Here is a 17,284-nt window from a genome sequence, read left to right on the forward strand (position 1 = left end):
CACAGAAGTCCACCCACTGGAATGAAGGTTCTGAGCCCCACGCCAGGCTTCCCAACCCGGAGGTCTGGCAACAGGAGGAGGAATTCCTAGAGAATCAGACTTTGAAGCCTAGTGGGAATTGATTGCAGGACTTTGACAGGACTGGGGGAAACAGAGACTCCACTCTTGGAGGGCACACACAAAGTAGTGTGTGCATCGGGACCCAGGGGAAGGAGCAGTGACCCCAGGAGAGACTGAACCAGGCCTACCTGCTAGTTTTGGAGAGTCTTCTGCAGAAGCAGAATGTGGCTGTGGCTCACCGTGGGGACAAGGACACTGGCAGCAGAAGTTCTGGGAAGTACTCCTTGGCGTGAGCCCTCCCAGAGTCTGTCATTAACCCCAACAAGAGCCCAGGTAGGCTCCAGTGTTGGGTTGCCTTAGGCCAAACAACCAACAGGGAGGGAACCCAGCCCCACCCATCAACAGTCAAGTGGATTAAAGTTTTACTGAGCTCTGCCCACCAGAGAAACAGTCAGCTCTACCCACCACCAGTCCCTCCTATCAAGCCTCTTACATAGCCTCATCCAGCAGAGGGCAGACAGAAGAAGCAAGAAGAACTACAATCCTGCAGCCTGTGGAACAAAAACCACATTCACAGAAAGATAGACAAGATGAAAAGGCAGAGGGCTATATACCAGTTGAAGGAACACGATAAAACCCCAGAAAAACAACTAAATGAAGTGAAGATAGGCAACCGTCCAGAAAAAGAATTCAGAATGATAGTGAAGATGATCCAGGACCTTAGAAAAAGAATGGAGGCAAATATCGAGAAGATGCAAGAAATGTTTAACAAAGACATAGAAGAATTAAAGAACAAACAAACAGAGATAAACAATACAATAACTGAAATGAAAACTACACTAGGAGGAATCAATAGCAGAAGAACTGAGGCAGAAGAACGGATAAGTGACTTGGAAGACAGAATGGTGGAATTCACTGCTGTGGAACAGAATAAAGAAAAAAGAATGAAAAGAAATGAAGACAGCCTAAGAGACCTCTAGGACAACGTTAAATGCAGCAACATTCGCATTATAGAGGTCCCAGAAGGAGAAGAGAGAGAGAAAGGACCAGAGAAAATATTTGATGAGATTATAGTTGAAAACTTCCCTAACATGAGAAAGGAAATGGCCACACAAGTCCAGGAAGCGCAGCAAGTCCCATACAGGATAAACCCAAGGAGAAACACACCGAGACACATAGTAATCAAATTGGCAAAAATGAAAAGCAAAGAAAAATTATTGAAAGCAGCAAGGGAAAAAATGACAAATAACATACAAGGGAACTCCCATAAGGTTAACAGCTGATTTCTCAGCAGAAACTCTACAAGCCAGAAGGGAGTGGCATGATATACTTAAAGTGATGAAAGGGAAGAACCTACAACCAAGATTACTCTACCCTGAAAAGAACTCATTCAGATTCGATGGAGAAATCAAAGCTTTACAGACAAGCAAAAACTAAGAGAATTCAGCACCACCAAACCAGCTCTACAACAAATGCTAAGCGAAATTCTCTAAGTGGGAAACACAAGAGAAGAAAAGGACCGACAAAAACAAACACAAAACAATTAAGAAAATGGTCATAGGAACATACATGTCGATAATTACCTTAAACATGAATAGATTAAATGCTCCAATCAAAAGACACAGGCTTGCTGAATGGATACAGAAACAAGACCCATATATATGCTGTCTACAAGAGACCCACTTCAGACCTAGGGACACATACAGACTGAAAGTGAGGGGATGGAAAAAGATATTCCGTGCAAATGGAAATCAAAAGAAAGCTGGAGTAGCTATACGCATATCAGATAAAATAGACTTAAAATAAAGAATGTTACAAGAGACAAGGAAGGACACTACATAATGATCAAGGGATCAATCCAAGAAGAAGATATAACAATTATAAATATATATGCACCCAACATAGGAGCACCTCAATACATAAGGCAAGTGCTAACAGCTCTAAAAGAGGAAATCGACAGTAACACAATAATAGTGGGGGACTTTAACACCTCACTTACACCAATGGACAGATCATCCAAAATGAAAATAAAAAGGAAACAAAGCTTTAAGTGACACAATAGACCAGGTAGATTTAATTGATATTTATAGGACATTCCATCCAAAAAACAGCAGATTACACTTTCTTCTCAAGTGCGCACAGAACATTCTCCAGGATAGATCACATCTTGGGTCACAAATCAAGCCTCAGTAAATTTAAGAAAATTGAAATCATATCAAGCATCTTTTCTGACCACAACATTATGAGATTAGAAATCAATTACAGGGAAAAAAATGTGAAAAACACAAACACGTGGAGGCTAAACAATACGTTACTAAATAACCAAGAGATCACTGAAAAAATCAAAAAGGAAATCAAAAAATACCTAGAGACAAATGACAATGAAAACACGATGATCCAAAACCTATGGGATGCAGCAAAAGCAGTTCTAAGAGGGAAGTTTATAACTAAGCCTACCTCAAGATACAAGAAAAATCTCAAGTAAACAATCTAACCTTACACCTAAAGGAACTAGAGAAAGAAGAAAACAAAAACCCAAAGTTAGCAGAAGGAAAGAAATCATAATGATCAGAACAGAAATAAATGAAATAGAAACAAAGAAAACAATAGCAAAGATCAATAAAACTAAAAGCTGGTTCTTTGAGAAGATAAACAAAATTGATAAACCATTAGCCAGACTCATCAGTAAAAAGAGGGAGAGGACTCAATAAAATTAGAAATGAAAAAGAAGTCACAACAGACACCACAGAAATACATAGCATCCTAAGAGACTACTACAAGCAACTCTATGACAACAAAATGGACAACGTGGAAGAAATGGACAAATTCTTAGAAAGGTATAAGCTTCCAAGACTGAACGAGGAAGAAACAGAAAATATGAACAAAACATAATGAAAAACTCCAGTACAGGGCAAGAAATGACCCTAGCAAAATTCTATATCTTTAGTCTATATTCAAATACTATTTTCCATGGATGAGGTAATTTCATTGCAGAAGGCTTTGAGTGAGATTTAGCATCCTGCCTATTTTCCTTCTCCTTGGAATCAGAGTAAAACAGAACGTCTGGTGCCCAGCTCCCAAGAGACCTTGTTCTAGACTCACATTTCACAAGTAGGGAAACTGAGGCATCCAGTGGTAAAGTGACTCTCCCAAAACCAAATGAGTAGAACCCAAGAACTTCTTCACGTTTTCTGTGTGCTTAAGAGCAGTGTTCACTACTTGTAATTTTTTATGTCCTATTGCCTTAGGTACCCTGATAAATACAGATTTTTTTTCTGGCTTTGAATAATATTAACATTCAATTTTGTTTTTGCAAATTGCTTCCACTACATTGTATCTTTTCTTTTCAGTGTATCAGTTAAACAACATTAGAAAATTCAGTTATTGGTGAAAATTATAAAAATTATAAAAATCAAAACAATCATATGATCATGTTTTGAAAGAAGATTATGATAAAATACTGCTGTGTTGGCTCATTGTAGACATGAAAAACAAGCATAACCTTATTAATGAAAAAGTAGCTAATGAATTTTTTGACATGCAAAACAAGGAAATGTGTGTTATGATGTACTTATATTTAGCGAAATCGAGTTATTAGTGTTGAGTGTTAGGTTGGTAGTGGAAAAAGTGTATCAGTTATTAAATATAGTTTGTCAATTGTAGCCTGACTGAAATAATTATACAGCAGCAATTTAGCTTTCATGAAAATGGGGGAAGGGGTTCTTTTTCTCTTTTACAGCTCTAGGAGTACCAAAACATGGCAATTTAATGAGACACTCATTATCAATGTGTTTTCTCCAAATCTACATACTCACAGGGCTCCTGCTATTAAGAAAACACACAATATGAGTAGAATCACTGGACCTGATTCCCAATTACAATATCAGGTACCTACTATATCTTAGGCATCCCTCCAAACACCTTTACATACATTTCCTCATTGGTTATGAAAAAGAACTCTTCTGAGTTAAGAGTATTTTTATAATACTACCCAAGGTCACAGAGCTAATGAGTATTAGAATCAAGATTTGAATTAAGGTCTTCTACAGGGCCTTTGCCTGTAGGAAGGAGGATACATAGTGGTTTTATTAGATTTAATTAGGCCCTACAAGAAATTGCAAGAGATGTTAGTATGGATCTCAATGTAAAATGGCGGTCACATTCATTTTGGCTAAGCCAGTTTCATCCCTTTTGGGCCTGGGATACTCTTTCAGTATTTTATGAATCTCTTTATATTACTAGGTAGCAAGGAGGCATAGAGTGATATGCTAAGGATAGTGGAAGCTCTTTGACTACCCTGACACACAGCCAGTTGTGGTGGTCACACACACTGTACCTGTTACTAGGTTAAACTCAGTAAGTTCTAATACTGAGGCCAAAATTGAGAAGGATATCAAATTCAGCAAACCTCATGTCTACATTTTAGTAAAAAGTTAGAGAAACAATAATGTAAACAAGGAAAGTATAAACAATTTAGAAAACATGTCTTTCATTAAGGATGATTGAGGTTTGAAAAACATTACTTTGGTAGGGTGATTGATATTCTTTTAGAATATTTGGAGTCAGAATATAAAAATTTGCATAATCTTAATCTCAAATGTTTATTTCCCAGAGTATGACCTCATTATTTTTACAGATTAACATTCTGTCACTTGGTGAATTCAGAAGCTGAAATACCCTAGTTGGTCCAAAGCTGATGTGCTGGGATAGGAGACAGCTGAGCGGGTGCTGGGAGGGCTGGAACCAGAGGAGAGACCCCAACATAATGACCTCAGGGTATGGAGGATGCACAGGGGAAAGCTGAAACCGTCAAGAACACCAAGACTGTGTACATCTGTGTCCAAAGTGCACGAGGGAGGATGCAAATGGAGTTTGTAAAGCTAAGATCAGTATGTTGCTGAGAGATTGGGCTTAGGACAAAGTTCCCAAGAAAAGTTGTGCTTTTGAAATTGGGAGAAATCAACGCTTCATTTTCAGTTAGCCATAGAAGGTATCCGAAAATATGAAGTGGGTGTATTCAGAGAACACAGCTTTCTTTCCCATGAAATAAGTTTTTCTATTTATGATACTTCATGGATCTCTTCACACCTTCACTGGGGTATCATCCACATTTGGGTACTGCACAAATGACTTCTTCAACGCTGCTCCACAAAAGACTAGTCTTTTGCTTTCTCATATTTTTTTCTCACTTCATTGATCTCATGAAAAATAATAATTCTAGTCTGCCCTCCCACCTGACTTCTTTACTTCAGCCCAACCTGGAATGATTTTGCTAATGATTCTCCAGATCCCAAGAGCCAACCTGCTATCACCTCCTCCTTTATTTCTGTCCTTTTTTGGTGCGGAGTGGCAGTTTATGAACACATATATATAGAAATTCAAGGAAGAGGGTGAGGGTGCTAGGGCAGCATTTGTTTATTTAAAAGTAGAGAACTTGGACTTCTAGGCAGTACAGATCATGACTATGAAGACTTGGCAGAAGAACAAGGGGTTTTCTACCTCTTTTTCAGGGAGTTAATAGTCTTTCTAAGTCCAGTACCTTCACCTTCTTAGCTAATGGAAATTTCTTCAAGAACTGGCAGGAGACTTGCTGTCAGTTCCAGTTTCTGGTGGTGTGAGGTTTAGTGTTTTTTTTTTGTGTGTGTGCCATTAGTGCATTTTTAAAATGAGAAATGAGGATCAGCTACATTTCAGATAGCTTGCTAGATGACATTTTAATTGGACTTTGATTACTCCCCCTTATTATGGCAAACAGGATTGTGCCACTCTATGAGTCTTTAAAAAATCAAATTGTATATGCAAGATTACAGATTAATGCATTAATCTAACATAGAGAAGCTCTAAGATGTCAGGGCTAGGCTAGGAGCACAAAAATCTTTACATTAGTTTAAGGTAATGATCTGGACTCTTCAGTTCCTTGGAATCATTCCCTATTGGAATGCCTCTGCCTACTGGCAGAGTATTTATTCTGTATTTATAACTTAAGACATATTTCACTATTCATTATAGTATGTAAAATTTTAAATTAAGAATACAAATTATGTGAGTTTATAACTTACCATTTTTATTGTAGCTTTGATATATAGCTACTGAAAATCTAAGACTTAATTCTGTACAGTTTGTTACTTTACCTTTGACGACCATGTATTAAGAATCATAGTAAAATGTAACCTGAACAAAAGTAATAAGTTCTGGTAAAATTTTAAGGGAGTTGAATCATACATTCTGCTACATCTTAATTTTTAGGTTTACTTATATGGAAAAATGAGGCTTTGGAAAGAAAATGGGCTACTCCTTTTTGCCCTGCAGATTACTCTAAACTGAGTTGTTACAATTAGTTTAATTTAATACTAGAAAACAAAGAATTCTAAATGTATTTTTAAAATTAGATCTTTAATTAGGAATAAATATTACATCATCAATGATTGAAATTACTCTAATGACTTTGTTGATGAATCAAGCTATTTAGAAAACAATTCAAGCGTTGGTCTATGAATAACATTTTCAATATATTGTCAAAATGAATTGACCAAATCAAAGTTAAAAATATATATGCAGGGCTTCCCTGGTGGCGCAGTGGTGGAGAGTCCGCCTGCTGATGCAGGGGACACGGGTTCGTGCCCCGGTCTGGGAAGATACCACATGCCGGGGAGCGGCTGGGCCCGTGAGCCATGACCGCTGAGCCTGCGTGTCTGGAGCCTGTGCTCCGCAACGGGAAGGTCACAACAGTGAGAGGCCTGCGTACCACAAAAAAAAAAATATATGTATATATATATATATATATATATATATATGCAGCTAAGTTTGCTCTGTCATTTTCCAAATGATGGAATTTTTCTTGCTATCTTGTAAAACTCGATATGAAATCACTAACTGTATGTAATACTATTATCAACAAGGTAGCAACTATATGAGCACTAAATTAAAATTTTAATTTTTCAAATATTCCCAGATATAGATGAATGCAATGAATCATTTGCCTGTGGAGATCATGCAATGTGTGAAAATGTGGTTGGTGGATATTACTGCTCCTGCAAGGAAGGTTATACATCCACAGGAAACTCACAGTTCACACCTAATGATGGCACTTATTGCCAAGGTAAATTATATTATTATATTTTATGTATTATCAAAGCACCATATAAAATATGTACTACATGGTTGTGAAGTATCAAAGAGCTACATCTTCCAAGAAATGTGCTAGTATTCCTTTATCTATAAAATGGAATAAGAAAAGTTACAGTTTTATTTAATGGAAGATGTAGACCACATGTTTTATGTAATTACCATACCCTGTTTCCTTAGGGTAACTACAATATTCTATTTTCCATAAAATATTGCATTTTAATGAATAAAAATAAATGAATTTTTATTATGAATAAAATTTTAAAATAATGAATAATGAAAAAAATTTAAATAAATGAATTTTCATGAATAAAATAAAAATGAAACTCAAATGATAGGAATGTTTTTAATGTCTAAATAAGTGAGCAAAATCACTGGAATCAATATTATCTTAGGAAAAATATTTTTTAAGACTTAATATATAATCTTTTTTTCTACAGAAATTGTGAATCCAGACTGCCATTTAGATAATATCTGTATTGCGGCGAATATTAATAAAACTTTAACAAAAGTGAGTAAAGGTATTGAATTAAAAATACGTTCTATTTTGACATTTTGGTTTCAGTTTAATTCTTTCCAAAGTCACTTCTTTTATTTTTTTCTTTTATTTTTTTATAAAATATGGAACACTTCACGAATTTGCGTGTCATCCTTGCGCAGGGGCCATGCTAATCTTCTCTGTATCGTTCCAATTTTTAGTATATGTGCTGCCGAAGTGAGCACTCCAAAGTCACTTTTTTAAAAAGAGTAACAAGCAGTTGGTCTTCATGTAGAGTTGAAACTGTTTACATATAGAGATCTAAGTACTTGATAGGATTAATTTGAAAATCCCCAAAGTACTGAAGAAGACTTACATATTTAATTTAAGTTACTTTTTCACTATTCGGTAGACTGGAAAGTTATTTTCAACATGTAAAGAAATTGGATGGATAAAATAGTAAAAACACACTTTGACCCCAGGCCATTTTCAAATTCTAAGGAGACATAGCTGAATGCAACTAGATTTTGTACACCAAAATAAATACTATTTTAAAGAGTAAACAAAGTAGGACATTCATAAAATTACTGTCCTGAGATTAGAAGTGTGAGTCTCACATGACTCATTAACAATGAGGTAAAAGCAAATTGCCATTTTATCATGTAAAAAAATTTCTCTGGTTAATTAAAATCTAATTCAAATTAGTTATAATTTATTTTAATTAACTTTAAAATGATAAATTCAAACATGTATTGCCTTTCTGAAGTAAATTCTGTGCCTTTTAAGCTATTTGCTAATCCTTTGTAAATAATTTCAGGTTTCATTGCTTTGTATTATGGTTTAGGTGTAATCTGATAACTTATTAATGTATAAGAGAAAAAAAAAAACTCAGACCATATTTATCATGCAACATTTATTCTTGAAAAGATCTAGTAGTGCTTTAAACTGGTTTCCTTTCTCTGGGCTCATTTTTGTTCAGATTAGGCACATAGAAGAACCTGTGGCTTTGCTACAAGAAGTCTATAGAAATTCTGTGAAAGATCTTTCACCGACGGATATAATTACATATATAGAAATATTAGCTGAATCATCCCCATTACTGGGTTATATGAATAGCACGAATTCAGCCAAGGACACCCTTTCTAATTCAACTCTTACTGTAAGTATGTTGAGCTTTAACTCATAATTGAGGCTTAAAATTTTCCTTACATTTGTGATTAATGTAAAAGTCCAACATTTTTAAAAGATACACTTTTTTTCAACAGGAATTTGTAAAAACTGTGAATAATTTTGTTCAAAAGGATACATTTATAGTTTGGGACAAGTTGTCTACAAACCATAGAAGAACTCATCTTACAAAACTGATACATGCTGTGGAGCAAGCTACCTTAAGGCTATCTCAGAACTTTCAAAAGACCACTCAGTTTGATACTAATTCAAGTGATATAGGTAAGAAGCCAAGGTCAATTTCAAAGCAATCGAGTTTTCCAAACAAGCCACTCTCAAAAGAGAAGAAAAGTCTTTAAAATATTGCTAATTAAACTGGCAGTTGTTTTATCAATGTAGACATGAATGGTGATGCATATCACAAGAATAGTTATGAATGAAGTGTGAATAAAAAGGATGAGTGCCTAAGATTTGCCACCTACTTATAGCCTCCACCTTTTTCTATCTCTGAACTGTTTAGCATTTAAATGCTCAGAGACCATTACTCCCTTGTCATCTCATGACTTGGTAGGATCTGTCTTGACCGATCATAGTACAGACAGATTTTCTGGATGTAGTATATTTCATTTTTTTAAGTTTAATTTTTTTTGAAGTATAACAGACAGAAAAGTGCACATGTCAAATGAATATAACTTGACAAATTTTCACAAAGTGAACATGTCTGTATAAACAGCACCCCAGAAGACCCCTCATCCCCCCGGCAGCCACTCCCTGCCCCATAAAGATTATACCATCCTGACTTCTAAAACCATACCATGAGCATAATTTTTAGTGTCTCTGCAATAGTCTATGGATAAATCATATTTTATGTAACCATTCCCTGTTTTTCTAATGTTGAACGTTGAAGATGTTTATTTTTAACGTTGAAATCCTTTGGGCGTATATCTTTGTCCTGAATGTAGTATATTTAAATTTCTCATTAGGAATCCTTTGCCTTTCGATAATATAAAGTAATTAGCATAGCAAATTGGAATGTTTCCTGCTTTATGAAATCTCATACTTAACACATTAAGAATCTGGATCAAATTGAGGCTGCCTGTAAGTTGTTCTGAGGAAACAAAGTACACTTTCTGCAGTAATCATTGCATATACACCCCTATTATATTTCTGGTTGTTATCCTGCTGTGCACCTATAGATATACAAAAATCATTAACTCATCGAGATTTACCAGTTACTCAAAATTAAGGTAGCAAGCATTGTGACCATATATAGGAGCCTAAATTTCTATGATGTTCCTGCATGAAAAAGGTGAAAATGCACCAGGTAAGGAAATTATTACTCAAGAATTTAAGTCAATCACTCTGTATATAATAAATTATATTGTAGATATCATCCTCTAATACATTGTAATTGCTTGTCTGCTTTAGTAATTATGATTTATAGCTTCTTTGTGTACATACATATTTTCTTTTATTTTATTCAATAAAGTTAGAATTAAGCCATGAATGCTATAGTGAAATCAAACAAATAAACTTGAATCAGATTTTTAAATACAAATTATAATGTCCAAACATCATGTTCAGAATATGTTCATTCTACCTGCCGTAATTAAGAAGTTGAAATATAACAATGATGGATGAAATTGTCTCTAACTAAATAAATACATTGATTAAACTAATTTCAGAGAATTTATTATTTTCATGATTTTGTTTCAGCTCTCAAAGTTTTCTTTTTTGATTCATATCACATGAAGCATATTCATCCCCATATGAATATGGACGGAGATAATATAAAGATATTTCCAAATAGAAAAGCTGCATATCATTCAAATGGTAGGACTTTGACAATCTTATATACAATATTTCAATGTTTTGCAATAAATACCATACATTTGATTGTATCATATGTGCATATAACTTGTGTGGTTTTCTATAGAAAAATATTTTATGTTTATACACAGAATTTCCGTATTTATATTTGAGATTTTCATTATGATAAAAATATCTGGGTAGAATTTTAGCTGATGATACCTAGATCCTTCTTGTCCTCGATCCTCCAACTCTGTAACTGTCTAATAATGTTAAGATCCCAGTGGAAATATACAAAGGAACTGTGATTTTATTCCTCATTTTGCAGCAGTCAGATGCTATAATTTTCATAGAGTTCTTCTAATATTTCATCTTCAGTAATCCTTCATATTCCTCCTTGTAAGACTGAATTTGGGATTGTATGAGGAAGATGAATAGAGGTAGTGTTCAAAAAGGTAGAAAGTTATTGTTTAAGCATGGATTTCTCTTCCACTCATTTCTTAGTTTTTGTACACTAAACTTTTCAGCTAAACTAAAGGCAGGATTTCTTAAGAAATGGGACCAGAGAATGCTAGTACTAGCAAGTGACTTTACGGTTATCTAACCTAATGGCCTCATTTTATGGATAATGGAACTAAGGCACAAGAAGCTAACGGGTTTGTCTCTATGTACATCAACAGATAATGCAGAACTAAGACTTGAAGAGAAGGAGGTAACAAAGAAATCAGCCCTGACCAGCTTTCCCTTGTCGCCTAACCACAGGCAAACTAGCAGCTGCTATTTTAATTTAACCATTTATCTGCTCTCGTAGTGCAATGCACTTAGAAAAAAAAATCTTTGCTGATAATAGAATTGGTGCTGTTCACATATAGGTCAAATATATTAACTATAAAACATGAATTATAATATTTCCACAAAGCATTGTGGGTGGTCATACGTACAAATGGAAAATATATACAATAACACACATATGTCACTTTTACAGACATCACTTCATTAAAAAATATGTTGTCTTTATTGTTAAAAAGCTTGTTGAACATTCCCTCTCAGAATACCATCTTTTAAAAAAAATTTTTACAGCGCTAATGTGGGAATTTTTTTCTAATCCATTGATATTCTCCTTTCCATTTTTTCTTGTCATTATTTATTCAAAAGTAAGAAACAGATGGCCATGAAAAACAAAAATAACTAAGCCATACTGCCATTGAACCCATGGCTCTTACCCCATTACATCATATTCTAATTAACCAAGCACACACGTAATATTTAGGAGCAAATCCAAAGAATGTGTTAAACTGTTGTATTTTCAAAGACAATTTGAGTAGTATTTGGAAGTTGAGAATAAAGACATTGAAAATACTTATCATAGTGACAGATGATGAAATTGTCATGGAATTAATATCTCGAAGAGATCATGTCTTAGTGTATGGTAGTTTTGTTACATTTCATAATCACGCATGCAAACGCTGACATTTGAAAGGGACAGTAATATCAGCTCTCAAGAAAGCAGAGGGAGAAAATTTATTTTCCTCAAGGTTGAATCTTCAAAATAAGGACAAGTGTAAGAAACTGATCAAACCCACTCAATGATGTCTACATGTGATTATTCATTTATTGACAAACTTCCTTAATAAAAACATTCATTAGTTAAAAGCTGCATAGTATCATTAGGAGGAAAATAAGGGTGGCACAGATGGATTTTTAATCTTTTTTATATACTGAATTTTAGTGCCTATCATTAGTGAATGAACCCCTAGTTTACTGAAAATAGGTACAGATCTGATATGAGAGTTAAAAGCTAGATCAGGCCTAGAATTAGTGAGAAATCATGGGAATTAAAATAGGTTCCAAATGATTTAAAAAGAATGAACAAATACTGGATCAATATTCAGAAAAAGATTAAAAAGGGATTTTGGACCATTCTACGTGGCATGAGTCTCCTTTTACCCAAAGTCAAAAATTGATGTTAAATAAATATTTTCCTTTAGAAAGTATCAGAGTGATAGATTTTTAAATCCATGTTATCTCTTTGGTGCTTCATTTGATTTTGGACCCCCCACTACTACAACCTCCGAGAAGTTGCTGTTGCATGAACTGGTTCATCAGCTGGACTAGGTCAAGTTCCCCTAAGAGGTTTCCAGGTTCTGCTTCCATCCCTGGTCTGTCCATAGCAAATGCTGGGCTAGTTGTCATCTGAAGCCATCACAATTTCACTAGCCCAACCATGTTATACTAACATTATTTTTTTGATATAAGTTTTCTGTGCTGGCAGTTTAGGAAAATATGTAATGTATCTGAATTTCAGCAAGGCTCTTAGCAGTATCTTGGGGTGCCTTTTTACACTAAGATAGAAAACGTGAATAGTGACACATTTTTGCAACTTCTAGCTCACATAACTATATCCAAAGAATGTTAGCTATTAGTGTGATATTGTGATGTGGATGGTTCCAGCATTATATCACAGACCTTTGTTTTTGATGACATTATCAACATTTGTATTAATGATTTTGATTAATTTATGCTTTTCAAATTATTTGCTGGTGTCACAAACTTGAGGGAAAATGAATATGATAGAGTTCTTCCTAATTTGTCCAAGTATCTAAAGCAAACATATCTAGTTAATAAGTATAACAATAATCATATTAATATAGCATCTTAAATTTTATAGAAGGCTCGTATAATTTCATTTGGTCTCCACCTTATCCTAGTAAATAGCTGGAGGGAATATCACTACCATCATGTTATACATGAGAAAACTCAAGTTTACCCAGGGACACACAAGTAGGAGAAATGACTAAAACCAGAACTTCTAACTCCAAGAGTAAATTCTGAATATAAATTCCTCAATTTACTGTCCGTAATTCTGTACAACAGAGAAGGAATGTGACCTAAGTGACAACAGGAATTTTAAAAGATAATAGTTGTCCATGTTGAGTTGTTCACACACACTTAATATCAGTGATAATGAGCTGCTGATAATGATCTCAAAAACCAAGGCAATTTGAGATCCGTTAAAATAGGTGTGGTGTCCAGGCTAAGGGAAAAATAGGCATGTGATAGTCTATACTGATCAGGTAACATTTCTAGTATCTGGTTATGTGCTGATGTGCTGCATTTGGGGAGTGTCAGGGGTTCAGATAAATGGCTGCCTCGAAAGGCAATAAATTCCCTATGCTGTGTCGGCATAACTATATGTCATGAATTTAAAGAGGAAGCATTTCAGTGGGCATGAGGTTGAACTCAGTGGCATCTCACAACTCTTTCAATTCTAAACTTTCTTAATACTGTAAATCTGTGATAATTTTCTCCCAATATCTTTCTAATTCATATATTCGCCCAGCAAAGTAGTAAGTCAAAATTTTATTTTTCAAGTGAATATACTTTACTCCTTGGTTCTTAGTCAGCACTTGGATGTAAATTTGTCTAGGACTATTTTTCTCCTAAATATAGTCTGTGCCAAGGGAATGCTACAGTCCACAATCAGTTTCAGAGTCACAGAGGTCAGAGAATATGTCTTAATATGGTTGGATGATGTAAGCATAGATATATTATGACCCACATTTCAGTATCTGGGAATTTGTATGACTCCCTTTGGTCAATTTTTATGTTTATTTTAAGAATTTCACTGAATACACTTATTTGATTGACAGGCAGTGTTGCAGTTGCATTTTTATATTATAAGAGTATTGGTCCTCTATTTTCATCATCTGACAACATCTTATTGGAACCTCAAAGTTATGATAAAGCTGAAGAGGAGGGAAGAGTCATCTCTTCAGTAATTTCAGTCTCAATTAGCTCAAACCCACCCACATTGTATGAACTTGAAAAAATAACATTTACATTAAATCACATAAAGGTAAGTTGTGTTTCTGTTGACTATGGATTATAATTGTGAAGCATTCAGAGAAATGAACATGTTTTTGTAGTGTCACTTTAATTGTATGTGAGTTCTTGAGTTTAAAAATGCAAATTCAAAATTGAAATAAAAGAGTAAAGTGGTTTCAACTAATTTTTCTATAAAATATTTTTGTACTTTCAGTGCTCTTTAAATTTTATAATAAATACCAAAGAATTTTATGTATTTGATTATCTGAAATTAAGCTACATTTTAGTTTTATTTTTAAGTACATTGTTCATTTTGGAAGTCTCCAGCCCTTCGAGGAAGAAGTTATAAAAAAGTATTAAAGAGATAAATGTTACTTGTATAATGAGGGAGGTGTTTGGTTAATTGTCATATAAAATAATACTTGCAGGGATTTGGGTGCTGATTAAAATAAAATCATAGAGAAGTTCATAATATTTCATAAAGAAATTATCTGAGAACACTTTACTCTTTTATTGTTATTCTAAATCTTTTTTCAAACCCATGTATAATTAAAACTATACAATAAAAAAAATGATTAGAAATAACTAAGTATTTAGGGTTTCTATAGACCTAAAAGTGAAGGGGAAACTCAAAATCATATTGTTTGCTGCATTTTTACAGTTAATGGTTTATTGGGCTTTCAATTGAATTTCAATCTTAGTACATAATTAAAGTGCCTCAGAAACTCTATTTGGAGAACCTTGAAGCTGGGCAATTGTATTTGCATGTTTATGGAAAACAGGGGATTAAAAGAACATATAGTCAGCCCTCCGTATCCACAGGTTCCACATCCATGAATTCAACCAAACACAAATGGAAAATATTCAAGGGAAAAAATTCCAGAAAGTTCCAAAAAGCAAAACTTGAATTTACTGCAGCCCGTCAACTATTTACATAGCATTTACATTGTATTGAGTTTTATAAGTAATCTAGAGATGAATTAAAGTATACAAAAGGATGTGCATAGGTTATATGCAAATACTACTCCATTTTACAAAAGTAACTTGAGTATCCGTGGATTTCGGAATGCGCAGGGGTTCTGGAATCAATCCTCTGTGAATATCGAGGGGCCACTCTATATGCTTCCATACAGTACAAATGTGTCACTGTAAAGACAGACATCTGATGTAGAGAGAAACAAAATGTATAGAAATTGCAAGTAAATAGTAGGTCAAACCTAGACAATGGTGGGCATTCTGTTGAGGGAAAAAGAAGGTGTGAAATGTTTTAAGAATGGAAACTAAATTTAGATATTTTCAGGTGCTAAATGCAAATGACCTTTTGATACTAGAAAACAAACATTGTTCTTTTACATGGTCTTATGGTTTTTCTACAGTTTTTACCAGTGGAATGTTTTGGCAGCTGAAGAGGTGCCAAGGACAACCCACTTCTCCCATCTCTGTTTGACACAGCAACAAAACAAAACACACATTTACACAAGAGTTCTTCACCATACTTAATGAGAAAACTTGATTGTCCTTAATCTTCTTCTCTGTTCAAATTCTTTTCCCATTCAAAGCAATGACCACTCTGAAATTTCATCTCTTTCCTCTGACAATACATTTACCTAATCAATTGCTTCCCTCTCAGAATAAAATTTGGATACCATTTTATCCTCTAGGAAAATCGAAGTTTTTCATATCTAACACCTTCCACTTCCTGATTCCCTGATAATTGCAACTTCACCAACTAGTATATACTTCATTACTTTAGAGGAATATTAATTATAGTTGTTATAATAATACAGATAATAATAATGATAATAATTATAGCAACCAATACTTTAATAATGCTTATATGGAAACACGCTTTGTTCTAAGTTATTTACTTTAATTTTCACAAGAACCCTATGAGGTAGGTACTGTTATCTCCATTTCACAGATGAGGATACTGAGACTCTGAAAGATTAAATGCCTTGCCCATGGTCACTCAGTAACAACTGGTAGAACAAAGTTTCATACCCACAGTTTTTCTCCAGAATCCATTCTTCCACAGCTAAGATACTCTCCTGCCTGATGCTATTCTCTGAATCACTCCCCCACCTACCTCCCAAGAAATTAAGCTTTGTCCATTACCTCAACTTTCCTGGATGTCTCCACATTGGTCCCAGTGTCTCAGCTAACAAATAGGCTGAAGTTTCTGGCCTCCTACAAAATGGGAAAGCATTTTCCATTGACCCTCTATCTCCTTCACCCCAAACTTAATAACTCCTCTTATTTTTTTAAGCTTTTAAAAAATAGATATGATCTATTGCCTTCATCTATAGAAAATGTGGATTTAATTTTCTTATACATGTCTTCCCCTGTGATCCACACACTCCCCCAACTATTCATCCTCCCATGCTTCATCAAATTGGGGGTTAAATCAGTTTTCAATGCATTATACACAGCTGAATCATGAGGCTGAACAATTTTCCTGGTGTTAGTAAATTCCCTTCATTTAGCTTGCTTAGATTTCTATTTATCCATTACTAATTAGTCCCAAACTTTCTGATAGTACTATAAATCTCCTTATAAAACATTCAAATACATAAGATTATCAGCTAAATTAATGTTCTGGAGACATCCTTGTTAGGCCTCTGTGAACTTGATCCTGTCTGGATGGTCTATCCTTTGCCTTCTGTATAGCTATCAGCCTGGACATCTCTGTCACCATCATCCTGGGCATGCAACTCTCCTCTCTCCTGTGTCAGATTCAATGTTTCCTTGAACCAACGATTCCTCTTTCTTGGTTTATCTCTATATTTTGGTGGCATATTCTCCAGTGACTCTTGAGAAAGG

At 34.5% G+C, this 17,284-nt stretch overlaps 1 protein-coding gene across 1 annotated transcript in view; it reads left to right on the forward strand.

Moving 5' to 3' along the window:
• ADGRL4 (adhesion G protein-coupled receptor L4) overlaps positions 1–17,284 on the forward strand; it is a 121,529-nt gene that overhangs the window by 67,426 nt on the left and 36,819 nt on the right. The window contains exons 4-9 of the mRNA XM_082666513.1: positions 7,013–7,159; positions 7,626–7,696; positions 8,643–8,822; positions 8,929–9,112; positions 10,547–10,663; positions 14,290–14,495. Coding sequence (XP_082522639.1) covers positions 7,013–7,159; positions 7,626–7,696; positions 8,643–8,822; positions 8,929–9,112; positions 10,547–10,663; positions 14,290–14,495 — 905 coding nt within the window. The remainder of the gene's footprint in view (positions 1–7,012; positions 7,160–7,625; positions 7,697–8,642; positions 8,823–8,928; positions 9,113–10,546; positions 10,664–14,289; positions 14,496–17,284) is intronic.

This window comes from Grampus griseus, assembly GCF_964374135.1.
Source record: "Grampus griseus genome assembly, chromosome: 1".
NCBI classification, from domain to species: domain Eukaryota; kingdom Metazoa; phylum Chordata; class Mammalia; order Artiodactyla; family Delphinidae; genus Grampus; species Grampus griseus.